General features: G+C 36.9%; 1 protein-coding gene across 4 annotated transcripts in view; it reads left to right on the top strand.

Moving 5' to 3' along the window:
- LOC129754407 (inositol-trisphosphate 3-kinase A-like) overlaps window positions 1-25,064 on the top strand; it is a 152,820-nt gene extending 127,756 nt beyond the window's left edge. For 2 of the 4 annotated variants that reach the window (XM_055750467.1, XM_055750468.1), the window contains exons 2-8: window positions 39-1,015; window positions 4,685-4,861; window positions 8,155-8,227; window positions 9,652-9,782; window positions 9,846-9,986; window positions 12,700-12,810; window positions 23,530-25,064. In XM_055750467.1, the coding sequence (XP_055606442.1) occupies window positions 251-1,015; window positions 4,685-4,861; window positions 8,155-8,227; window positions 9,652-9,782; window positions 9,846-9,986; window positions 12,700-12,810; window positions 23,530-24,150 (2,019 nt within the window). In that variant the 5' untranslated portion in view covers window positions 39-250 and the 3' untranslated portion in view covers window positions 24,151-25,064. The remainder of the gene's footprint in view (window positions 1-38; window positions 1,016-4,684; window positions 4,862-8,154; window positions 8,228-9,651; window positions 9,783-9,845; window positions 9,987-12,699; window positions 12,811-23,529) is intronic. The other 2 variants (XM_055750469.1, XM_055750470.1) reach the window with 2 other exon arrangements.
- The last annotated feature ends 2,716 nt before the right edge of the window (window positions 25,065-27,780 follow it).

Below are 27,780 nucleotides of genomic sequence, written 5' to 3'. Positions count from 1 at the left end.
TGATTGGTAATTATCTTAATGATTCGACAAATTTTCAGTGATTGCAACAGATCGACGAGAACGAGAGAAAACAAATACAGAACAAAAACACTCATTCGTGCCGCCTCATTCATGAGTTAGTGATGGTCTGAAAAGTGTGTATAATTGTCATTGAGGCTTTAGAAGTTGACGGATGAACGACAAAATCAGTAGGCGGTGATCGTGTAGAGAAAAAAAGTGATAAATTGTGAGTGAGAAAACCTACCGAAGAATGCCTATTTGTACGCTGCCGACGGTTCGGATTTACGAGGATTTTGACAAGATCAGTGCTAAGGAGGTGTACTTCACCGATAGCGGAGATAAGGTCACCGTCAAGTTGCTACACTTTCCCGATTTGAATCCGGAGGAGCAGGAACGGCTGCAAAACATGTCGGACAGCGGCGAAGATAGTGGCCACGTGCGAAGTGGCGCCGGAAGTGGAACTTCGACTCCTCCCCTTCCAACGTTGGAAGAACGTCAAAAGTTAAGGAAAAAATCCACCGGCCGAAAGTTTAGCAATGAACAGCGCCGTAGCAGCGGCGCCCTAAGGAAAAACTCAAAAGAAGACCTCATTCTGACGCAAACGGAACAGCAAACGCCCAACTCATCCACCAGAGTTCAGCATCATCATCCGTACCACACGACGAGCCATCATCATCCCTATCAGCATCATCAATCTCGGATGCTTCCACCAGCTTACGGAAGCACCAGAACTTTTCAAAATGGTCCCTCAAGTTCAACCTCGCCGTCCACCTCAACATCGGCGTCGCCCTTCCGGCATCGGTTCCATTCGGTCCACAACCGATCGCCCTCGCCGAGGAACGCTGCTGCCGGTAGTGGTTCCGGTGGCGGGAGTTTGTGTCCCGGCTACGAGCAGTATCAGATGTCGCTACTGGAGGTGCCGATGCCCTGGGACTATGGGGATGCCTCCAGCGATGATTTGAGCTCCGAGTGGGACTCGGATGTGCCCGATTTGCGAAGCGAGCAGGGACCGAAGGTAAGTTTCCTCCATTTCTACAGCAGCAACTGTAAAGCGGAATTATACAAAAGTGTGCAAAAGAAGACCCTTCAGAAGACCCTTCAGAAGACCCTTCAGAAGACCCTTCAGAAGACCCTTCAGAAGACCCTTCAGAAGACCCTTCAGAAGACCCTTCAGAAGACCCTTCAGAAGACCCTTCAGAAGACCCTTCAGAAGACCCTTCAGAAGACCCTTCAGAAGACCCTTCAGAAGACCCTTCAGAAGACCCTTCAGAAGACCCTTCAGAAGACCCTTCAGAAGACCCTTCAGAAGACCCTTCAGAAGACCCTTCAGAAGACCCTTCAGAAGACCCTTCAGAAGACCCTTCAGAAGACCCTTCAGAAGACCCTTCAGAAGACCCTTCAGAAGACCCTTCAGAAGACCCTTCAGAAGACCCTTCAGAAGACCCTTCAGAAGACCCTTCAGAAGACCCTTCAGAAGACTCTTCAGAAGACCCTTCAGAAGACCCTTCAGAAGACCCTTCAGAAGACCCTTCAGAAGACCCTTCAGAAGACCCTTCAGAAGACCCTTCAGAAGACCCTTCAGAAGACCCTTCAGAAGACCCTTCAGAAGACCCTTCAGAAGACCCTTCAGAAGACCCTTCAGAAGACCCTTCAGAAGACCCTTCAGAAGACCCTTCAGAAGACCCTTCAGAAGACCCTTCAGAAGACCCTTCAGAAGACCCTTCAGAAGACCCTTCAGAAGACCCTTCAGAAGACCCTTCAGAAGACCCTTCAGAAGACCCTTCAGAAGACCCTTCAGAAGACCCTTCAGAAGACCCTTCAGAAGACCCTTCAGAAGACCCTTCAGAAGACCCTTCAGAAGACCCTTCAGAAGACCCTTCAGAAGACCCTTCAGAAGACCCTTCAGAAGACCCTTCAGAAGACCCTTCAGAAGACCCTTCAGAAGACCCTTCAGAAGACCCTTCAGAAGACCCTTCAGAAGACCCTTCAGAAGACCCTTCAGAAGACCCTTCAGAAGACCCTTCAGAAGACCCTTCAGAAGACCCTTCAGAAGACCCTTCAGAAGACCCTTCAGAAGACCCTTCAGAAGACCCTTCAGAAGACCCTTCAGAAGACCCTTCAGAAGACCCTTCAGAAGACCCTTCAGAAGACCCTTCAGAAGACCCTTCAGAAGACCCTTCAGAAGACCCTTCAGAAGACCCTTCAGAAGACCCTTCAGAAGACCCTTCAGAAGACCCTTCAGAAGACCCTTCAGAAGACCCTTCAGAAGACCCTTCAGAAGACCCTTCAGAAGACCCTTCAGAAGACCCTTCAGAAGACCCTTCAGAAGACCCTTCAGAAGACCCTTCAGAAGACCCTTCAGAAGACCCTTCAGAAGACCCTTCAGAAGACCCTTCAGAAGACCCTTCAGAAGACCCTTCAGAAGACCCTTCAGAAGACCCTTCAGAAGACCCTTCAGAAGACCCTTCAGAAGACCCTTCAGAAGACCCTTCAGAAGACCCTTCGGAAGACCCTTCAGAAGACCCTTCAGAAGACCCTTCAGAAGACCCTTCAGAAGACCCTTCAGAAGACCCTTCAGAAGACCCTTCAGAAGACCCTTCAGAAGACCCTTCAGAAGACCCTTCAGAAGACCCTTCAGAAGACCCTTCAGAAGACCCTTCAGAAGACCCTTCAGAAGACCCTTCAGAAGACCCTTCAGAAGACCCTTCAGAAGACCCTTCAGAAGACCCTTCAGAAGACCCTTCAGAAGACCCTTCAGAAGACCCTTCAGAAGACCCAATTTTGACAATTTTGACAATTTTGACAATTTTGACAATTTTGACAATTTTGACAATTTTGACAATTTTGACAATTTTGACCATTTTGACAATTTTGACCATTTTGACCATTTTGACCATTTTGACCATTTTGACCATTTTGACAATTTTGACAATTTAGTTGTAAGAATTTAAGAAATTGAATTTAGGAAATTTTTTTTTGGAATTTCGGGTACCGATTTCTGGATAAAAGTTCGTAATATTCTGTTTTTTTTTTTGTACAAAATACATGGCCCAAACATTTAATCCGTCTTTTGAATTTCCGAGATGAACACTCTACAAAAAATCTTAAATTTACCTGCTAACTTTACGGAGGTGCTAAAAATACTAGAAACCAATGCAAAATCAACGTTTGAAAACCAGTTCCACGCGTCAATGAACCATGCCGTTGTGACCATTCTTGCATAAAATTTAGAAAAACAAAACAAAACCCGTCTCTGGAGTGGAGCGCCATCAACAATCTCCGCTGGAACAATAATGGGGGATCGCCCACATTTTATATAACCTAGAAATATGCTTGAAATGGATAGAGAGGAAAAAAAACTACCCACTAGCACCCGGGCTTCGAAATTTAATTTGTTGCTGACGGTTGACGTCAGCTGACATTTAATATTTCGACTTTCATTTTTAAATTTTTAGAAAAAACTAAGGGAGTTTTATTGAACTAAGTTAGTTTAGTTTGAATTCGAAATCTTCCATTTGTAAAATAATCAAACCTCGTTAAAGAAGTTGCAGTTTCAAACCTTTACGAGATTCAGATGAATAGGTTAAATTTATTCTAGGTTTGCTTCCTGCTCATCGAAAAACATCCAGAAACCAGAAAGGGTGTCAAACTATCGATTACAATCAAAATAGCGTGACGTCAAATCTTGACACCTCATTGCACGATAATTATCACGATCGAAATACCGAATGTTATGTAATCTCGCAATCCTATATCGCAGGTTGCCTTGACGATTGGCGTTTGTTGTTTGTTTCATGTCAAATGAGCTTGGAGGGATTTCTTTTCTATCGTCATGACTCAATGAGAGTTTTGTTTGTTCAAATGACTGGTGTTTTACAATTTAAGACATCTCGATTTTTTTTTCAAATTGTTTGTTCATCTCAAAGTATTTCTGCAGTTCTTGAATGCTACAAGAATATTTTTGACAAAAAATTACAAGCTAGACTTCTTCAATTTATACTGAAGAATTCTTTAAGTATCAGTAGATTTTTTGCGACTAATTTCATCGCCATCGAGTGATTATTCGCTTGAAGTAATTTAGCACGTCAGCCAGTCGCTAAGTAGTAGGCTGCGCACTTCTCATGTTCACGTTTTGCGATGTGCGGTCATGTCAAGCGATGTCGTTGTTGACATGTGATTGGGCCGCCTATCGATTTTGGTTTCCCAGTTAGACGCAATGTTTCTCTGTTACACGCAAAAACATTTTCACTCATTTTCCAAAAAAATTAAATATCTTTTATTAAATTTTATTTTGTGAATTTTTCTCCACTGGTTTTTTGTTTTCTGATTATTAAATTTCAGTTTAGTTATTTTTACTATTTTTTTACAGAATTTGTTTTTCCTCTTATAAGAATATTATTAGTTACTTTCTGCATTCCAACGCATTCAATGGTTTTAAGTTACAGTGAAACACATCGTTGGATAGATTTGAATTTCACCGCAATGTCTAGCATTGTAATAGAAGTTACTCAACGATCGTTCTCGATGCGTATCATTAAATAACAGAAATATTGCCGATCTACTTGTCAAAGTTTGACGGGTAAGAACTGCAGATGGCAATGAGCTAACAATTTATAGCGTTTGAATAAAATGTTATGAATCACTTTATAACGATTATCTAACCCCTTTTTTTTCTTCCTTTCAGCCCTCGGGATGGCGAAAGCTGAGGAATATCGTCCAGTGGACGCCCTTCTTCCAGACGTACAAAAAGCAGCGCTACCCGTGGGTTCAGCTAGCGGGGCACCAGGGCAACTTCAAAGCCGGTCCCGATCCGGGAACGGTCCTCAAGAAGCTCTGCCCCAAGGAGGAAAAGTGCTTCAAGGTGAGTTGGGTGAACTATTTTTTTCATTTTTTTCAATTTTTTTTAAATTTTTGTCATTTTTGACTTTTTTTAAATTTTTGTTCTTTTTTTTTGTCATTTTTGTAATTTTTGTCATTTTTGTCATTTTTGTCATTTTTGTCATTTTTGTCATTTTTGTCATTTTTGTCATTTTTGTCATTTTTGTCATTTTTGTCATTTTTGTCATTTTTATCATTTTTGTCATTTTTGTCATTTTTGTCATTTTTGTCATTTTTGTCATTTTTGTCATTTTTGTCATTTTTGTCATTTTTGTGATTTTTGTCATTTTTGTCATTTTTGTCATTTTTGTCATTTTTGTCATTTTTGTCATTTTTGTCATTTTTGTCATTTTTGTCATTTTTGTCATTTTTGTCATTTTTGTCATTTTTGTCATTTTTGTCATTTTTGTCATTTTTGTCATTTTTGTCATTTTTGTCATTTGTCATTTGTCATTTTTGTCATTTTTGTCATTTTTGTCATTTTTGTCATTTTTGTCATTTTTGTCATTTTTGTCATTTTTGTCATTTTTGTCATTTTTGTCATTTTTGTCATTTTTGTCATTTTTGTCATTTTTGTCATTTTTGTCATTTTTGTCATTTTTGTCATTTTTGTCATTTTTGTCATTTTTGTCATTTTTGTCATTTTTGTCATTTTTGTCATTTTTGTCATTTTTGTCATTTTTGTCATTTTTGTCATTTTTGTCATTTTTGTCATTTTTGTCATTTTTGTCATTTTTATCATTTTTGTCATTTTTGTCATTTTTGTCATTTTTGTCATTTTTGTCATTTTTGTCATTTTTGTCATTTTTGTCATTTTTGTCATTTTTAACATTTTTGACATTTTTGTCATTTTTGTCATCTTTGTCATTTTTGTCATCTTTGTCATCTTTGTCATTTTTGTCATTTTTGTCATTTTTGTCATTTTTGTCATTTTTGTCATTTTTGTCATTTTTGTCATTTTTGTCATTTTTGTCATTTTTGTCATTTTTGTCATTTTTGTCATTTTTGTCATTTTTGTCATTTTTGTCATTTTTGTCATTTTTGTCATTTTTGTCATTTTTGTCATTTTTGTCATTTTTGTCATTTTTGTCATTTTTGTCATTTTTGTCATTTTTGTCATTTTTGTCATTTTTGTCATTTTTGTCATTTTTGTCATTTTTGTCATTTTTGTCATTTTTGTCATTTTTGTCATTTTTGTCATTTTTGTCATTTTTTGTCAATTTTGTCAATTTTGTCAATTTTGTCATTTTTGTCATTTTTGTCTTTTTTGTCATTTTTGTCATTTTTGTCATTTTTGTCATTTTTGTCATTTTTGTCATTTTTGTCATTTTTGTCATTTTTGTCATTTTTGTCATTTTTGTCATTTTTGTCATTTTTGTCATTTTTGTCATTTTTGTCATTTTTGTCATTTTTGTCATTTTTGTCATTTTTGTCATTTTTGTCATTTTTGTCATTTTTGTCATTTTTGTCATTTTTGTCATTTTTGTCATTTTTGTCATTTTTGTCATTTTTGTCATTTTTGTCATTTTTGTCATTTTTGTCATTTTTGTCATTTTTGTCATTTTTGTCATTTTTGTCATTTTTGTCATTTTTGTCATTTTTGTCATTTTTGTCATTTTTGTCATTTTTGTCATTTTTGTCATTTTTGTCATTTTTGTCATTTTTGTCATTTTTATCATTTTTGTCATTTTTGTCATTTTTGTCATTTTTGTCATTTTTGTCATTTTTGTCATTTTTGTCATTTTTGTCATTTTTGTCATTTTTGTCATTTTTGTCATTTTTGTCATTTTTGTCATTTTTGTAATTTTTGTAATTTTTGACATTTTTGTCATTTTTGTCATTTTTGTCATTTTTGTCATTTTTGTCATTTTTGTAATTTTTGTCATTTTTGTCATTTTTGTCATTTTTGTCATTTTTGTCATTTTTGTCATTTTTGTCATTTTTGTCATTTTTGTCATTTTTGTCATTTTTGTCATTTTTGTCATTTTTGTCATTTTTGTCATTTTTGTCATTTTTGTCATTTTTGTCATTTTTGTCATTTTTGTCATTTTTGTCATTTTTGTCATTTTTGTCATTTTTGTCATTTTTGTCATTTTTGTCATTTTTGTCATTTTTGTCATTTTTGTCATTTTTGTCATTTTTGTCATTTTTGTCATTTTTGTCATTTTTGTCATTTTGGTCATTTTTGTCATTTTTGTCATTTTTGTCATTTTTGTCATTTTTGTCATTTTTGTCATTTTTGTCATTTTTGTCATTTTTGTCATTTTTGTCATTTTTGTCATTTTTGTCATTTTTGTCATTTTTGTCATTTTTGTCATTTTTGTCATTTTTGTCATTTTGGTCATTTTGGTCATTTTGGTCATTTTTGTCATTTTTGTCATTTTTGACAAATTTGACAAATTTGACAAATTTGACAAATTTGACAAATTTGACAAATTTGACAATTTTGACAATTTTGACAATTTTGACAATTTTGACAATTTTGACAATTTTGACAATTTTGACAATTTTGACAATTTTGACAATTTTGACAATTTTGACAATTTTGACAATTTTTGACAATTTTGGCAATTTTGACAATTTTGATAATTTTGACAATTTTGATAATTTTGACAATTTTGACAATTTTGACAATTTTGACAGTTTTTACAATTTTGACAGTTTTGACAATTTTGACAATTTTGACAATTTTGACAATTTTGACAATTTTAACAATTTTGACAATTTTGACAATTTTGACAATTTTTGTAATTTTGATAGTTTTTGACAGTGTTGGCAATTTTGACAATTTGACAATTTTGACAATTTTGACAATTTTGACAATTTTGACAATTTTGACAATTTTGACAATTTTGACAATTTTGACAATTTTGACAATTTTGACAATTTTGACAATTTTGACAATTTTGACAATTTTGACAATTTTGACAATTTTGACAATTTTGACAATTTTGACAATTTTGACAATTTTGACAATTTTGACAATTTTGACAATTTTGACAATTTTGACAATTTTGACAATTTTGACAATTTTGACAATTTTGACAATTTTGACAATTTTTACAGTTTCGACAATGTTGACAATTTTGACAATTTCACAATTTTGACAATTTTGACAATTTTGACAGTTTTGACAAATTCGACAATTTTGACAATTTTGACAATTTTGACAATTTTGATAATTTTGACAATTTTGACAATTTTGACAATTTTGACAATTTTGATAATTTTTATAATTTTGAAAATTCATGTACATTCAACTTTTTCTTCTTACAGGTTCTCATGAAGGACGTCCTCCGGCCATATGTTCCTGAATACAAGGGACAAGTAAACAGCGATGATGGCGAATGTATCCTTTTCAAATAATTTCACTGAAAAATGTTTACAATTCACATCAAATCCAGGATCTTAAATCTGTATCAGGTCTTCATAAATTGAGATCTAGGTTCAGATTGTTTCAAGCAGTTGAATGATTCAATCTTTATCATTTCATCACACAACAGCTGCAATCAGGGAATTTACAAATAATGTGCAAATTGCAATGCATTGCATATTGCAATTACCATCACAGTACAGTACATCTAAGTATAGCATCAACATCCATCGTAGATATTCTGATTGAGGCAACTTCTCCACTAATGGGAGCTCTCAGGAGGAATAAGTTGCCGTACTGATTGTTATTGTAGGAGCGAACAAGTTTGGAATAACCCTCTCATCGAGGAGAGGGTCCAGTAGGGGAAGTACTTCCAGACCAGTTGTTCCGGAATCGTCGGGTTTGAGTTAGGAAAAAGCAAATACAACTGACCGGTTAGATAAATACAGAACAAGATGATGTTTCAATTTCAATTTCATAAATGACGCAAATATTTGCAGCACTGCACCAAACTGCTGAATTGAGATTTACAATAACCTCAACTGATCTTATCAGTGCTTGCTTGAAGATCACCCTAGCATACCCAGCTAGGGGAATTACTTATCAAGTTATAGCCCGAATGGGTTCATTTACTTTCTCAGTAAGTTATGTATGTATGATTTTAGTTTTTTAAGATGGCAATTCCATTGCCCTTTGAGTCCTTACCTGTTTATAAACCTATTTTTCTGATGAAATTGATGGTTTCATCACAGGCTTCCCTTCTGTCTTAAAGTCGATTAAGTTCTTCGGGCAAGAAATGGAATGTTTTCTAAAATTGAAATTGATCTCTCTAACGGTCGCTCATTTTCAAAACAATCTGAGCGATCACTTTGCGTGTTTATCTGTGTCCGTTTTATGTAACCGATTAATTAGGGAGAAAATTATTCACCAACAAAGTAAAGTCGCTCGCTCGCATCATTTTATAGGCAAATCGGCTCCATCGATTTTACTTTCCGCTCGTTGGCGGAAAGTGAAGGAAGGAAAAAAACGGCGTAAAACTTAACTTAACTCAGGTATTCCAACCTACCGGCTGCTAAAAATATCAGAGCGAGAGTCATAACCCAATTAATATGCTAATTTCGCTTGGGCTTCGAGCGACGCAAAACAAAACACTACCCTCGTGAACTTTAGCTGCGGCTGTTATTATCGTCACCGGGATATCACAGACAAACAAATCGTTAGTGCTTTCTCTGACTGAACTGTTAAATTAGAATTTTTTTTTCATTCTAAAAATTTGTTTTTCGAACAATCGTGGTTGCATACTTTTAGGGGTAAAAAAACACCTCTGAAAGTGGGTTTTTCTTCGGTAAAAATACAAACAGATCGTAAATTATCCTTAACTCTCAAATGAATCAAATTAGCTACCTACATCCAGCTGCAAGATCTGCTCAGCGACTTCTACCAGCCGTGCGTGATGGACTGCAAAATTGGCGTGCGGACTTACCTGGAGGAGGAACTCTCCAAAGCCAAAGAGAAGCCGAAGCTGAGAAAGGTGAGTCGGTTTTTTCACAACTTTCTGAACAAAATTTGGTTATTGATTGTTTCTTTTTTTTAGGATATGTACGAAAAAATGATCCAGATCGATCAGAACGCCCCGACGGAGGAGGAACATCGAGCGAAGGGTGTTACGAAACCTCGCTACATGGTATGGCGCGAGACGATCTCCAGCACCTCGACGCTGGGCTTCCGGATAGAGGTGAGTGGACATTAGACCCAGATCATAGTTTTAGACTAAATTTCCCTTCATAGTTAGTATCAAAGTTCAGTCAGGATCCGCACAGGTGGTGATGGTCTTGAAAAAGACCTGTAATCACTTGTTGCTAGAAACTAATAGCGCAATTGAAAAATCACTAAGTCACAACAGAGTGAGAGCTTCCAGCTTAAATCCGGCTACTCGTGCCAGCTTGGTGGAAGACACCAAGCCGAAGAATCTGAACGCAAAGATGCCCGTAACTATCAATAAACCGAACGAACTAGCTGCCTTTTTCGAAACGCCAGCACTATAAACATAACCTCTAACCCCCCCAGAGATGGATGCAACCGTGTACGAAGCTCCCGGCTATAATTATCAATCGGAGCAAGTCCTCGAATCAATGACGTGGACACTTCCCGTGGATGGGATTTGTAAATAAACTATCCGGTGAAATTGAAGCCGTTCCAAGTTTTCTTATCAGTCTCTCGATGAAGATTGCACCGTCTTACGGATGGATTGATCGGTGAATCACGGTGTGTTTCGTAGAAGGACTTAAAGAAAAAAAATACAGTAACGCTAATTTTTGCATGGGTAGAAAGTAGAGCTTCTTCCGGTTCATTTTCACTGAAAATTAAAATATTTTGTCGGTGACCCCCCATACAAAATATTTTTTTGAAAATCTTAAAAAAATAAATATATATTTTAGTGTTTTATAATTACAGAGGAGCTAATTTTCTTAGTTTAAACTTTTAATAGCTTTAAATTAAACTCAACAATGTCATTAAAAACTTTGAAAAATTTTCAAATTTTTTCAAACTAGTTACAGAGCTGTTTAACATTAAAAATGCTTAAAAAGTATCTTCGTATCCTAAAAAAAATGAAAAATTGGCTGTCAAATCCTGTCAGTAGTCTGAGAGGGTCAAATTATCTGACATTATTAGAATGATCTGAAATAATATGAATCCATTTGAATCCATAATTTTTAGATTTTTTGATTGTGGCAACACTGAAGAAAATTTTATTGAAAAAAAAGCTCAATGATTAAGAAAATTAGTAGACACTAGGAACCGCTATAACTTTTTTATGATAACTCTTATCGTAATGCGCTCACGAGTAGAAACGTTTGTCTTAATTTAAGCTTTGAAAAAAATATTACGATAATGAACTTCGGAAAGTAAACGATACGTTAAATGACATCTTTGATGAGAAATCCGTTTTTATACTTCTCCTGAGTTAAATGTCTCAAAATTCCAATCGCACTTCAGACTCAATGCAAATCGCTACAGCAGTTCAATCTAGCTTAAATTTTGCTTGTTTCTGTCTTTTGATACAATTATCATTATAAGCCTGGAGTTTGCTTTAACCTTTTTATTTTTATTATTTTCTAGCCCAAGTTTTGTAACCCTGCTGCACTCTGTGATTCTTCCATTTTATTCGAATAGCTAGCATTACTGTTAAGATTAAATAATCTTAGCTTCCACGATTTCCAACCCACTATATTATTTAAATCATCTCTTAAATTCATTGTTTTAAATAAAATTCTACAGTTTTTTGGAAATAAATTTATTTAATGGATGAATCTAGTCTAAAACTGTGATAAATTTGGAATTTTTCTAAAAAAAATGCATTTCAATGTTTTTGTCGATCTTACATGTACAAAAATTATCAGTATTGTTGGCAAAAGCGAATTGCAGATTATCGATAGTAAACTAGCCTGCAGCGCGTCGAATTCATCATATTTTGTTCATCCCTTACTTATTTTAATTATTCTACTATACACTGAAGGTCTCTTTATTATTAAATAGAACCATAATGAAGCATTTATGTTACAGTAAAACAATCATAACTTCTACAATTGTATATCAATTATGCAAAAAGTATAGAAATCATTGATTTGAATAAACCATAGAAATTCATAAAAACAAAAAAAAAATAAAACGCTTAAATCAGGTCCAAAACTGTCGATAAAATAGAAATTTCTCTAGAAAAAAATCGTTTTTCATCGTTTTGTTGATCATGAATATGAAAACATCAGCAGTACTTCAATACTTAAGCCAAAGTGAAGTTCAAATGATTAATAGAAAATTTATTCACCCTCAATATGAGAAAAAGAAATTTAAAATAGATGTTATGTAGCGGAAGATAAGCAGATTTCAGTGCAAGTACTTTAACTTTTAACAAAATTTTATTGAAAACTGGTCTTCTTAGATATGTTTAAATCTAATATTTATCTTTAAATTTATTTTAAAAATGCCGTAAACGAGTTTTTTTATTGTTTCAGAATGACAAAATATTTCAATAAAAATAAAAAAATAAGTTTTCCATGAAAATAGCTACTATTCCATTGCATTGGAATAAATTTACAGGTAATAATTTCTAAATATGGACTACAAATGTTCAAAAAAACAAAACGTATGAAGACTCACCGACCAAATATTTTAATTTTGCCTGAAAATGATTCAGAAAAGGCTAAATTTTCCATTTCTGAAAAAAATAGAGTTACTGTATTTTTTCTTTTAAACATCTTCCATAAAAGCACCGTGGAATGTTTCAATTTCTAGCGCCTTCTCACATAATCCGGCATCAACGTTTCCATCGAACTGGAAAGAAGCCAGCAAAAAAGAGATTATGATTGACACCTTATCACAGCTATTACGGGATAATTTCTTGTCGAAAAGGAAAAAAAAATACTAATGATTTCTTTGTTTTATTGCAGGGCATTAAGAAGAGCGACGGTACCAGTTCAAAGGATTTCAAAACGACCAAATCGCGGGAACAGATCTGCGACGCGTTCCGGGAGTTTGCCGAAGGATTTCCGCATGCGCTGGTGAGTTTCCTGATCGATTTGAAAAGTTTATGGTATTTCGTAAATACTTCTAAATTTAAAATTATAGATGGTAATACTTTAGCGGAAAATGAGGATATTTGATCCCTGGGGATACTTGATTCCTTTGCTATATCTCGAAACAGGAATGTCTTACAAATATGAAATGCTCTAGAAAAATGTTCCAAATAGAACAAAACATCAATACTGTGATCTCAACAAATTTTTAAAAAATTATTTTTCGAGTTATTTAGCTCTGTTTGAAAAATTTTCCAAAATGGGATTTGAAGATCTTTTTTAATCACTTTAAAATGTTTCTCACATAAAAAAATATAATAAAAATATTTATTCCAATATGTCAATCATCAGAGTATAATATGAACTTCATAATGTAATATTTTCAAAGCATTTTTTCAAGAAAAAGTTTTCCGAAATGTATGTTATGGGTATAATTGATCCCTGGAGTCCAACAAGATATATTTTTCTTCTGAATGGATCGTGATCATTGGTTATCGTGAATTAACTAAATTCTGCTCAATAACTTATGTTTCTCCAGTAATTATCTGTTAAAAAGTACTAAAAATAATGTATTTTTCTAAAAACTAGAAAATTGCGCCTTAAAGTATGCAATGACTTTAGGGTAGTAAACTAACTTTAAGAATTCTCTTTGTCTGATACTTACAAGCTGTGAAATGAGTACTAATATGGCAAAAAATAATTAACAGACCTTTAACCTTCGGATTTTACTAGATTTTTGCCTAGGGCCAGGACACCCTGAATTAAGGAACAAGTCTCCTTTATTACTTACTAGCTGATCCCATACGAACTCCGTTTCGCATTCAACTTGGAATATGTCATGAAAAGTTTGTATGGAAGTCAATTGCCATTTCCGGATGCATTTCCGAATTCGCTGTTAAGTAATAATTTTCAAAAATATTGGACGATCACTTTTTCTATCGTCTGCTACTTAATATGAAATCAGTATTACCAAAAAGTTAAACCTCATTCGGTGGCTTCTTATACAATCTTTGGTATCTGAAATCGATTGCCCTTCCTTCAAAGCTCCCGTGTGTAAATTTTCAAAGCAATCCATTGAACAATAACGTCAATATAGCCAAAAACAGTGAAAAATTAATTAATATGGACGACCACTTTCCTCGACCCCTGGAAAAACATTTGACATCTGAAATCGATTGCCCGTCCCCGAAATCTACAGTATACAAATTTTCATACCAATCCGATGTCAAATAACGACGATATTGCTAAAATATTGAAAGGTTAATATGGACGACCCCCTTTGCCGGCCCCTTACACTGAATTTCATACCTGAAATCCATTGCTCGTCCCTCAAAACTCTCGAGTACTAATTTTCGTTTGAATCCGATGTATAATAACGACAATGTCGCATTAACAGTGAATAGTTAATATGGACGACCCCTTTGGCCGACCCCTGTTTGTAATTTTTATAAATAAAATCGATTAATTGTCCCTAATAACTCCTATGTGAAAATTTTCATCCCAATCCGATGTTTAAAAACGTCAATATCGCTAAGATATTGAAAAATTGATATGGACGACATCTTTTGCCGACCCCTTACACTGAATTTGATACTTTAAATCGATTGTACGTCACTCAAAACTATCGTGTACCAATTTTCATTTGAATACGATATATAATAACGTCAATATGGCTAAAACAGTGAACAGTTAATATGGACGACCCCTTTGGCTGACCCTTTACACAAAATTTTACCCCTGAAATCAATTACTCGTCTTTCAAAACATTCATGTGCAAATTTTCAACACAATCCGACGAAAAGTAACGTCAATATCGCGAAATCAATATTTGTCTTGTATGGACGACCCCCTTCAGAAGGGGTCATCCGAAAATCTGAAAACATTTTTCATCATTCCTGGTCCTAATGAGCATCCATGCCAAATTTCAGACCTCTAGCTCTTAAAACGGCAGAGTCTATAGAGGACAAACAAACAAACAAACAAACAAACATACAGAAATTGCTTTTTATATATATAGATTAAATTCATCGAACATAAATGTTTAAATAAATAGGTTTAGTTACAATCAAATTAGTAACAACAATTTGGACTGATGAATTCTCCGAATAAATCGGCTGGATAATTCTTCGAACTGATGAAGGTGCTCAGCATCCTGAAACATACGCATCATTGCACTGAGTAGTTCATTGTAGCCATACGATGTTCGGTGGATTTGATGTGACAGCAACGAATTAGATCGCAGAGCTCTCGACGGGGCACTGCGGTTTATCATCCTTAGACGATTTGGCGATTGAACTTCTCCATTCATAATCTTAACAACGAAAGAAGCCTGTTGAGTCTTTCGGCGACATTAGAGGGTTTCGGGACCCAACAGCTTACACCGATCCGAATATGCTGGAAGATCTTCGGGATGACGCCAAGGCAGGTGTCGCAAGGCGAATCTGACAAACCGCATCTGTACACGTTCAATCCATAAAATCCAACTTAGTTGATACGGAGACCAGACTACGGCAGCATGCTCAATTAAAGATCTGACGAGGGCGCAGAACAGTAATTTCAAGCACAAAAAATCTTTGAATTCACGTGACACTTTGGTGATGAAGCCGAGCTGACGATTCGCTTTGTTGATAACTAAAGAGCGTTGGCTGTTGAAAGTGAGCTGCCCATCGAGGATCCGGCCAAGATCATTCACTTCAAAGACCCTTTTCAAAAACTGGCTGTCGATACTATAGTCATAAGGTATCGGTATTTTATTCCGATGAAAAGTTATCACAGAGATTGGAGGCGATTGCAATCAGCAGTACATTCCACAGGCAGAAATACTTTAAGGTCATCAGCGTAACCAATTTTCGTTCGATCTTCTATGCTAGTAATGAGACTGTTAAAAAATAGCGCAAATAAGCGCAGATCGATTGGTAAAAGGATATGAAACGCTAGTGCCGTACTTGATCCTTATGCAGCGCTCGGTGAGAAAGTATTTCAGCCAAAGCAATCATGTTGTCATGAATGCCAAGCTTGGCAAGTTTAACGAGCAAAATCTTATGGTCAATCGCGTCAAAAGCGTCATTGATATCTGTATACACCGCATCGACTTGTTTTTTTTTATTTTCTAACTGATTGAGGCGAAGCGACGTGTATTCTATGAAGTTAGTAATCACCGATCTACCAGGCATGAAACCATGCTGGTTAGGGGCGATGTACTGCGATGAAGCGCGTAAAAGGGCTTGGCCAACAATTATTTCAAAGAGCTTAGACCCTGCAAACAAACTGGTAATACCACGATATTGCTTAACGTCTCGACGATCGAGATTTTTGAACACCGGAAACATAAACGAATTTTTCTATTTGTCTGGAAATTTTCATTGCTCGAATGACCACCTGACCGACCCACGGGACGACTTAAGGTTGGGACAAACGGTCATTGGTGGCCAGAGAAAAGATTTGATTTGATTTGAAATTCGTATATTTGAAAGGGTGCCGTGCGCTATTCCGATTAAGCGCCCTTCGCCAGAGAAGAGAACTTCCGAATTGCTTCGAGTGATGCGTCCCGACGTCCAGTTGGAATTCACAGGAGAAGTGTCGATTTCATGGGCATTGATGGCAGCAGGCTGTAGCATCAGGTTGGTGTCCGCGTAGATTTGGGCATCAGAATTCGCTTTGTTGATAACTGAAGAGCGTTGACTGTTGAAAGTGAGTTGCGCATCGTGGATCACGCCAAGATCATTCACTTCAAAGACCCTTTTCAAAAACTGGCTGCCGATACTATAGTCATAAGGTATCGGTAAATCATAAGGCAATGTTCCGAAAATCACTCAATTCTCATGAGAGACACTGAAACGTTTTCAACAGCGAAAGAAAAACCTAAATTGTCGGTTGGTTTATCTCCCAGCGGGGCGAAGATTGTGTTCGACAGCGCTGCTCCGAGAATCAAAGAAATAAAATTTGAAAAGAGACGTTCCTTCTCCTGGAATTCTCAACTGATTGAGAAGCTACCTGATTTTCAGTTTCTTTTTTCACTCAATAACTTTTCTTGCTCACTCACTCACTCACTCATTCATTTACTGACCGATGATCGGATGCTGTCTGCCTGATGCATCTTGCTTTGTTGTTGCTGTTGTTGGGGAGGACTAAAATAGCCATTCAAACACACAGGCAGTATGTATGTACATATGTATCTGCCGCTAAGGCAGAAAGTACGCAGGCAGTATGAACCGATGATTGAGTTTGAGTGAGTGAGTGAGTGGATTTTCGAATTGGATATTGTATCAGTAAGGGCTCAATCAGTTCTGATACACCAGGTAGTGAGCTTGAGAGATAGACTTTAATGCGAATCTGCTCTCGATTTTGAATCTTGTTTACATTGACTTCGCATTGTCGCTCTGTCGACTCTCTAGGGAACTACAGGCAGCAGCTTTCGGCTTTGAATGTTTCCAACTAGAAACCTATCATGAGCGTTTTTTCCGAGTGATTTTCGGAACACTGTCATAAGGTAAAAAAAAAGAATAGAATCGATTCGATGCACATGAAACGGGTCTAGAGAAGGCAGAGGTATGTGACTCGCAGAAAAGCGAGAAACAGGGGAATACTTGCCATGACATGGCAATTGGAAGTCTCCCCTTGAACCACCTGACACGGGACGACTTGAAGCTGGAACGAACAGTCGTTGGTGGCCAAGGAAAAAAACTTCCGAATTGCCTTCAGTGGTGCGTCCCGACATCCAGTTGGAATTAGCATGAATGGTGTCAATATAAGGGAGCATTATAAGCAGCGGGTTGTAGCGTCGAGTTGGCATCGGCAAAGATTAGAGCATCAAACTTACGTGATGCTGGGCTAGAAGGCAAAGGTGTGTGACTGAGAGAAAAGCATAACGCAGGAAAATACTTGCCAGGGCATGGCAGTTGGAAGCCTCCCCTGAGCCACCTGACCGCAAAACGGGACGACTTGTAGCAGAAACAAGCGGTCGTTGGTGGCCAGAGAAGAGAACTTCCGAGCTGGCATGGAAGATGCGTCCTAGTGTCAAGCTGAGATTAAATGGCGGCTGATCGTTGTTTAGAATTGTAGTCAACGAATCCTCGGAAGTATAATCCTTTCGGCCAGGATTCCGGATTCAACGCTTTCAGTTTCAAATCCAGAGATAGGCCAACTTTAAATGAAATGAATCGGAATGAACTGATATCGCTACCTCTGGAAACCAATTCTACTACGTTGGCATCTTCCGCACCAATGTTGGCCTGCATCATGGCTTTAACAGCGTCTCCCGTGACGTCAGGCTTTTCGTCTTCGCTCAGTGGAATCCCAATTGGCAAGGTTCGGTTGAAACCGCGTCCGGAACCCGAATACGCTTCAAAGGACGCCTGACAGGCGTAGGAGTCGGCGTGGGCGTTGATTTGTTCCAAATGGCGGTACGCGTTGGTTTCGGCGCAGTTTGCTCAATATACGAACGCAATTCTGTGATCGCGTTCGTGAGCTGCACTAGCCCATTTTTTCCAGACGGAGTATTGAAGGCCATCAATTGGAAACTGGGGTTCGAAAACATTGCCGCACAGTCATCACAGTACCAAAAAAGATTTTTGGACAGCGCATCCATTTGTCTGACCAGACTCAATGATTGATTTCACTCAAAACTGATTCATTCTACCAAAACTAGGAATGTAGCTTTTAAATCTTCTTATTTTGTTTTATCATTAAAATAAATATACCGATTTTTTTTATTTTTAATTAAGTTCACCAAATTTTAGAAGTAAAGCAATATTATTTATTTTGAAATAATTTTAGTAATTTTCTCACTGTTTTTCAATTCTGAATTATTATGTTTGATAACGTAGTCTTCTAAATTTAAAATTTTATATAAGAAAATAATAGTTTCTACCTGTTGTACTTCCCTCCAGGAATTCAACGGCGACAAAATATTCAGAGCTTGAAGTTTTAAACTATAAAACCTGCGCTTGAAAGTTTCTAAACGTTTCACTTATTTTTATTACTTTGATAAAACGTTTTTGGAATCGTTCATTTTTTTTTAATTTTCAATCTTAGTTCGAAGTAGTAACTTTAGAGCTAAATTTTAATGCGCAACGTTTATTAAATAAGTTTTTTCTTTGTGCTTTCAATATTTACAAGAATGTTTCGAGTTCCTTATTTTTATTTTTATCAGATTCATATTTATCATTAAATAAATCACGCATTCCCCAACCTGTACTTTGTCAGTATAAGCTTTCAATGATGAATTGAATATGTTGTTTGATAGATATTTAAAGTATCACAGTGAAATGTAATTTTTCAGCCTCTTATTTTGATAACAAGATGAACTCCAATATCAAAAATGATTTTCTTTCTGATTTTGATTACAAGCACTCTGGCACACTGGCACTGGTAAATAAAATGGATTTTCTTCTATGTATCAAATTAAATTTAATCTCCAAGTATGTGTTCTAAATAAATTCTCTTAAGTTCAAAAAATTTTTTTTCTGATCAGAAATTCAAAGTTCAAAGCGTGTTTTATTATTTCCACAAATTCAAAGTATCACAGCGGAACTATTCAACCCAGCCTTCAACTGAAGAAATGAATGTCAATTAGGACTATTACTAAACAACAACTATTATCATTTTGCCGAGTAATTTCTGACCGTGATTATTTTTTTACCTTGTCTAGAATTTATTTAAGAATTTGGAATTAGTTTCCTTTCTAAATCTGGGCAGAGCGAGTTAGGAAGACTGCTTGATGCGAGAAAAATATTCAAGCGATTTGTAAGGAAAGCGTGTTATAGATGAAAAAAGCACCGATAAACGATTTGAGAGGACAGCTTGATCTAAATTAAAAAATCACTAATAAGCAAGTTAAGAGGACAGTTTGGTGATCAGGCGCATTGAGAGGACAGCTTGTTATAAGTACCGATAAGCGAGTGGAGAGGACAGCTTGACATTCACTGATTAGTTATTTGAGAGGACAGCTTGATCTGAATTATATAATTACCGATAAGCGAGTTGAGAGGACAGCTTCCCAGCAAACATTTTTGGAGCTACAATACGTTTCATATACTAAACACAATAGAATTATCGTATGTAAGTTACAAAAAACAGCTTTTACCTACCACAGGCCCAGTTGAAGCAATATTCATACCTACATACATGAAATTAACTTCTTTCTTAAGCGATGACATCTACATAAATTGGGCGCTATCCAACACCTTATTCGTACCAATCGGGAGAATGCAAGAGTGTGCAAGATTTAGCTCTCAAAGTCTTCAAATTGTTGCCAACGACAATATTCTCCGATTTTCTCATTGGTCAATTTTATTCACACACGACGCCTCACTCCCCCCAACTGATTTTTATCCATTTGATTGCACTGCTGATGTCAGATAGTACAAGACGATAATTTTCTCATTTGAAGCCCGCGCGGAGCAAAATCTTTCAAAGGTTTACAAACATGGCGGAGTTTCTGTCAATTTCGATTTAAACCAACTCACCACGACTATTTATACGATTGTTTCTCTATTCAGTTGGAGCTACGATTCGCAATACCGTTGTTAGAGACTTGAAGTATAATTTCTGATACGGTTTCTTGTTTGTTGGGTTGGTGATCAAGCGGGTTCAGAGTTCGGAGCCAGAAAGGCGGCTCCAAGAGGGTTACTCTCGATATTGGCACGAGCTACGCTTATGCGCTAAGTAGCGTGAGTTCCGGCCGTCAGACCGGGAAGAGGTCTTCCAGTATCTGAAACCAAGATTGGTCAGCGCAGATGGCCAGTGGTACAGCTAGAGGAAGGGTATTCTGGCGCTGTGGAAAAAGTTGTCGCTAAAAACGACACGGTTAGTTACCATCAACTCCAACCACACCTTTTTGCTGACTCCAGATCCAAGCAGGGCCATCTCTGCCGTGGATCGAAATGTGGGAGGAAAACCTTACTACAAGAGTTTATTTTTCGATATTCGGTTACGCTGCTCAGCGGATCTAGTGATTTCCGATGTCTGGAAGAAGTTGTTTGATGTTTTTAGAAAAGATCAACATTCTCAATCTGCAAATTGAGAGGATTGATGCTTCTCAACAAACAATACTACAAATCTTTTTAAAAGCCAAGAAAGGGAACGTTCCAATGATACAACATGATTGACACTGGACTGTATGATCAAAAGAGTTATTTGGTTGAGTGAGTGCTTGCTTATTCCAAGCTGGAACATCGCAGGGGTATTATCAATGCCAAATGGCATTCGTTTGAGCTAAAGGTAAAATAGACTTCTTTGATTTGGTCATGAGCTTGAGGACGTTGCGTGGGGCTTCCAAGACCTACTTTCTCATGTCAAATCCCGGAAACAATAAGGATACAAATTGGTGAATCAGAAAGGTCAACACGTTTTCAAACGTTCACATTTCTGATACACCGTTATTTTTCAAGTCACTCAGCAGAAAATAAAAAAATTATATTTAAAGTAGAAGTAAAAAAGCTTTAGAATCAGAGCACTTTAATTGTAATCTTTAGTTGAGTTCGTTCAAATTAAGGTTCATTAATAACACTTTGCATGCAACTATGCAGGATATATTCCGTACCCTAGGCTGTAATGGGTCACGGCGACGGCGTGCATTATAGTGTTTATGGAAGTTGACGGTTTGGAAACAGACTCTATACTAACATAAACCTGAAAGGGCGGTTGCACGTAGCCTTATTCGATATGAGATCATAGAAAGTAAATTAAAAGGTGCTTCAATATCGTATACTTTTTCTTTGATGATCCATGTTGATAAGGTGAATGGGAGTTGAAACACTTGCCCTCCCTTCCGTTGGACAACAACAGCATTGCGCAGTGGAAATATCACAATTAGCAGTTTAAATGTTGATATTTCCACTTTTCCACCATGCGCAAGTTAGATTAGAATAGACAGTATTGTAAATGAATGATAACTGCAAAAATTAGAAAGGCAATTTAGTTGTACAAGAATTTGTGGATGAACATGTTAACAATTGGTTAACACATGGTTAGGTATTCAATGTTCAATGTGCTACTAGGCAAGGTAAAGTAACAGTATTCTTCTCCCCAATGCTCTAGTAAGTGTGCATTTGCGGTTTATGAATTTCGAAAGCTTATTCTTAAATCAAGCATTTTACAAGAACTAGAGGCTAATTGGATCAAGATGCTGTTTAGACAGTTTCCTGTCAAGAATATTTCCTTTTTGTTTCAATACTTTTTGATAGATTTGTCAGTTTTTTGGTTAGATGTGAAATTGAAATAATGAAGTAAAAGATAGATGATATATCACTATAGTCCAGGAAAATAATGTTGGAGATTAATAAATAGGAGTGTAATTTATTTTATCCGAAACAAATTGAGGAAACTTGCTCTAAGAAGTTGTTAAGCGTTCGAAATTTTAGAAGAATAGCATTGTCATTAGCAGTATGGTCCGATTATTAATTCAATCATGCTATTTATTTTATTGTTTGTATAACGTAAAATTAATACAAAAGTTTGGGGGTAGACAATTAAAAATTCTGTTTTATGGTATCCAAGTTGTTAATATAATTACAGAGCAGCCGCGTATTTATTTTGAATTCCTAAGGAATCACACATTGGGAAACATCTTTAATTACCCAATCCATCTGAATCTAGTTCTTTCTTGTTTTATTATTTTTTTGTAGTTCCATCTATAGCTCGATTAGGTTTGAAATTCAAATAAGGATGTAGAAGATCGAAGGTATGATTTTGATAAACAAGAACCTTCTCGTCCAGGAAAATAATATCGGGGTTTTAAAAATTGAAATTTATTTTAACCAAACCAAAGATCAAGGAAGGTTGTTTTGAAAAGTTGTTCAAAATTAGCAATGAGGTTTTAGAAGAACATTATCGCTATTTGCATTATGGTTTATATCCTGTTGTTTTTATAAGTCAATGATAGTACAAAAGATATTGATCATGCAATTCATAATTGTATCTTTATTTTATTTTTTAATTTAAAAAAAAATGGTACAATTAATATTTGTGTTAAGCGAAATTTTATAATTGCAGCATTGAGAAATAGCTTCTTATCTAGATGTTTTGTTCTGAATACGGGAAATATGTTTAATTAGTCAATCTATATTAATCTCGAGTAAAAACGATCATAAATTCAAAGTTTTTGAATCGAGTAAGGTTAGGTGACAGGTAGGGATAACTCAACTACGGTAAGATAGTGAACCCTTCTGACAATGATATCGAGACGTTAGCATATGATAACTTTTGCTACCATACTGTTACTGCTCGGTTGAATTGGAGGTTGGGTTAACTCGAAGCTCATGTAGGGCCCAATTGTCCCAGTCCGTCGAGCACTATCTTAACGCTTCCCTAAACTGGTGCTTCAGAACCCTCGGGCTCTGTTGCCGCTATCCTATTCTAAGCTATTCTACTCTCATGTAAATTTTCCTCTTCTGTCCCCCGATCTGTTTTTCCTTTCCGGGTCAGCCAGGTAGCTCATAAACCCATAAAAAAAAAAAAAAAAAAAAAAAAAAAAAAAAAAAAACTATGCAGGATATATTCCAATGCCAAGCCGCAGCTGCATAATTTTTTGTGTCTTCAATTCATCTTCAAAGCTTCTAGCAAAGATTTTTTTTTAAGTTTTCAAGTTCAAATCTTCTGAAGTCAACGTTATCAACATAAAGTTTTTTAACATGAAGCTTGGTTATTTCTGTATTTTTCCATATTTTATAAACTTTTTAAATCAACTTTCTTTCTCCCTTGCAGCCCAAATACATCCAACGACTGAAGGCGATCCGCGCCACGCTAAGCTTCTCGGACTTCTTCAAGCAGCACGAAGTGATCGGCTCCTCGCTCCTGTTCGTGCACGATCGCCACAACGCCAGCGTCTGGTTGATCGACTTCGCCAAAACGGTTGCCCTGCCGGAGTCGGTGGCCATCTCGCACGATCGCAAATGGAAGGTGGGCAACCACGAGGACGGCTACCTGATCGGCATCAACAATCTGATCCAGATCTTCGAGGAAGTACACGAGGCTCAGCAGGCGGCTCTAGCCGAACGGATACCGAGGCTTTCGCTGCCCGATCTGCACCACGACTTCGGTAGCGGCTATCAGGCGAAGAACAGTGTCAGCGTCAACAACAATAACAAAGAAAGCAAAAGCGAAGAAGCGGTCGACAAAGCATCCGAACAGCCTGCTTTGATTGCCGAACTGAGTACCTTGGTGTTAAGTAATTCGACGACGACGACGACGACTGTGCCGACTGAAGCAGGGTCAGCTGACAGCAGTGCTGCCAACTGTCTCAACAATAACAACTGCGACTGCAAAAACGACGACCAGAGTCCGACTTCGACGCAGCAACTTCCAGAAGGGGGCACTAATAGTTAATAACTTATACATTTTCGAACGTTCCAATCGTTTGTAATTGATTCAATGATGGGCGGTTTTCTTCCTTCAACCATCATCAGCATCCCCCTCCTTTACAAAAGTCTGATATCAAGCAGGACTGAGACTCAACTGTCGATTCGTTTTCCCATTCCTTCTCATCAATGCAGAGTTTTTCCTACCGAATAAAGGGGAAAAGGAAAGACATTATCGGAACAAGATAAATCATGAAACAACAGTCTAGTATTCTTACTAATTTCCAAGAAAACAACAAACAAAATAAATAAACTCACATACACATTTCCAGAGCAATGTGAAATCTCAAAACCAATGGTTATAGAAGCGTAGATAATGCTACCACTGTAAAACACACTATTTATACGAAAACTTGTTACAACAGTTAAGAAGAAAAAAATAAAAACAAAAGCACCAATAAGAAAGAGTGAGAGAGAGTGAGTAAGAGAGAAAGGAGCTAGAAAATTAGAAAACTCATACAATTCATATTGTATTAATATATTCGATATTTAGTCAAAGTTTTCTCAAACAAACAAATATTCGACTAGGATCGGAGAAAAATCCACTAAACATAAACTGTGGTAGCTGAAATTCGTTGTTGAAAGTCTTTAGGGGTGGTTAGAGCGAAGATTAAAAAAAAACAAGCGAATTCAGAGCATCCACCACCACCCAGAGGGACGCTTCTAGTATATAAGAAAAAAACATATGTAGTTATTCGCGAAATCTATTATTTATCAATCACAAAGTGTGATGCCTTCTGATCGTAGCCCCCCCGTTCGATGGTGGACCAGCGAGGAGGATTTTCCAATGAAAGCATTTCCCTTTTTAGTTTTGTTACTAGCTCTTAAGTCAGGCCATTGCAAACAACAATAAAGTAGCATGCATTTTTTCTCAACTTTTAATGAACTGAAGCTTGATTCGTGATGACAATTTCCGGATGTTTATTTGATAGTAAATTCCATACCTAAAAATTATAATTTCACAATCACTTTGAATAAAAAGTTGTTTTTTTGAATATGTTTCGTGTATTTTAAGTGGAGATTACTTTTTTTGTTTGAAAATATACCTCTATAAAATAACGAATTGTTTATCATTTAAAATAATTTGAAGAATTTTATCACCGTTAGTTATGTTTGTTGATTAGTTTATTGGCCTCATCGGTGAAAAGTGATGTCTTTTTATAGTAAGAACTCTCGAGATTATAAAATTTTATAGACAGATTTTTAAGGGATTTTCATCCTATTGGATGATGAAACCGGGTAGTAGATCATCTCGAAACGTTCCATTCAAATCGAGCTCGTTCAAGATCGGTGATGCCAAAGTCGCCCCTGATTTCTGCCCGATTTTCCGGACCATTTCCCCGTGTCAAAATGACAGAAATCGAACAGTTCGAATTGGTCCCGTTTTTGCTAGAATTCGATTATGAAACGATCGGTTTTGTTTTCGGATCGCAGCAACCATGATTTCGAAGCAGCCGAACGTAATTAAAACACCCGAAGCTGCACAATAGAGTAGTGAATATCTGCAGCAGCAAACGGTAAAAATTTAGACTTACGAGGTCGTCTTTCTGCACAGAGAACTACTGGTCCTGAATCGGTTCCCCGCAAATCAGGGACAAAAACGAGCACAACTGGAAAGTAAATCCTGCTAACGTTTATTCCTATCAAAATCATAGAAAAGTTTCCACTGCAAAATTTTTATTGCTGTTTTATTTCCAAAAATTTGGAATCCGAAGAAAATCTACATCAGGACAGAAAAGCAACAAAAACAACTGGACAGAGCGTTCGGATTTTTGTCCGATATTGGTCAGAAAACTGTCAGATTTTGGTAGGAAAACTAATCGATTTCGGTCTGGAAACCACCCGGCTGTTTCGACAGCTCACTCGCAAAAACTTATCGTCGTCAGGAAACCTGTTTCATCAGGGCACTGAATTGGTCTGAAATCGGTTGGATTTCTAATCTGTTTTCGGACCGATGAACAAGTTGAACGGACCAAAATCCGACCGATTTTGGTCCGATTTTTCGATCCGGGTATTCTTCACTTCATCGAAGGTTTCTATATCAAAATACACTTTCACATCTTTCATTAAAAATATCTAGTTCAACTTTAACCGTTTAACAAATGTTCTAAATTTCCGACATCATAAAAATTTTCCTACCGCATTCGACTACGTTTTTTTTTCACAAACCACCTATTGGGCTTACCAATGCTTCGGACATTTTTCAGGTGATATTAGATATTAGAAGACTACATCATCGTATTATAAGAATGAATAAAATAATAATAGCTTGCCTCAATTTTCAAAGTACGTGTTCGGAAGATAAGCTGTAAGTTTTCTAGCTTCGAAAGTCACTTCTAAAGACTGGATGATTTTGGAGGAAAAGCAATCGGCGAACCGGAATTTTAAGGAAGCCCATACACTGTACGTACCTAAGTCAACCGTGTTTTTTAACAGATAGGTTAATCCTGAATACAGAGTCCGGGAACTGAACACAACCTTAGAAGAAGTTATTACAAATATTGTTTTTGTTTTTGTATTTTTTTTTTCTTGGGAAAGGGTGAAAGGAGCACATTGGAGGGCTAGTTGACTACCGTTGAAAGCTAATCGATCTGCTGCTCCGTTGCCGGGAATCTTGGAGGGACCAGGAATCCAGCACAGAGTTATTTTCTTCGCAGCTGCAATGTTGGAAAGAGCAATAATCCATGGGTGTTTGGTGTTGAATGCCTGGACAGCTCTCAGCACGCTTACAGAGTCGGAGAAGATAACTGCGCCGGTATTTGGGCAAAGGTCTTGGGCTGCTTTTAGGATGGCGAAAGCTTCAGAGCTGAAACGGAGCATTTAGATGGTAGAGCAAGGGCCAGACACTGTCGGTAGTGCTGAATATGCCACATCCAACCTGGCCATCGCATCAGTGGACTTGGAACCATCGGTGAAGAACTTGGGTATACTTTCGTATTTTCGATTGATAAGCTGAGAGCAACAGTTGAGATTTTTCCGGCTCGTACCCAGAAAGCAAGCTGAAATCGACTTTTGGGACAGAAGCATAGAATTTGCGAAGTCTAGGTTCAGGGCGGGATGATATTATATGTAGTTATAGGTAGTTTTCGGTACGCTGGATCATAGGTACTTTGGGGTTTTGGTTGTAGGATAACCAACGGATCGTTTTGATGGAAAGGTTCTTTGCGATGACGTAATCAAAAGGGATATGTCCACTTTCTGCCATGATAGAAACGATTGGGCTGCGGATATCAGGGTAATGTCGTCGGCATAGGCCAGAACGTTGACGTCTTCTGGAGCTACTTCAAAGAGCGGTTGCATTCCAATAAGAAACAAAGTTGGGCCCAAGACATATCCTTGGGGGACACCATTTGCTATAGTGTGGGAGGATGATAGCTTGCCAGGAAGCTGCGGATGAAATGTCCCATTCAGCCCAGAACACCCCATTTTTTCAGCCTGAACAAAATTTGATGCCGGGAAACCCGGTAAAAAGCTTTAGAGAGGTCCAAACATAGGCACTCCACGTGTTGGCCGTTTTCGATGGCGTCAGTGATGAGACTTTCAAATGTGGTGAGGTGGTCGTCGGTGGAACATCCAGGGCAAAAGCCAAACTGCCTTG

The sequence above is a fragment of the Uranotaenia lowii genome, chromosome 3 (assembly GCF_029784155.1).
Source record: "Uranotaenia lowii strain MFRU-FL chromosome 3, ASM2978415v1, whole genome shotgun sequence".
Classification (NCBI taxonomy): Eukaryota; Metazoa; Arthropoda; class Insecta; order Diptera; family Culicidae; genus Uranotaenia; species Uranotaenia lowii.
This window is presented reverse-complemented; position numbering and strand designations above follow the sequence as displayed.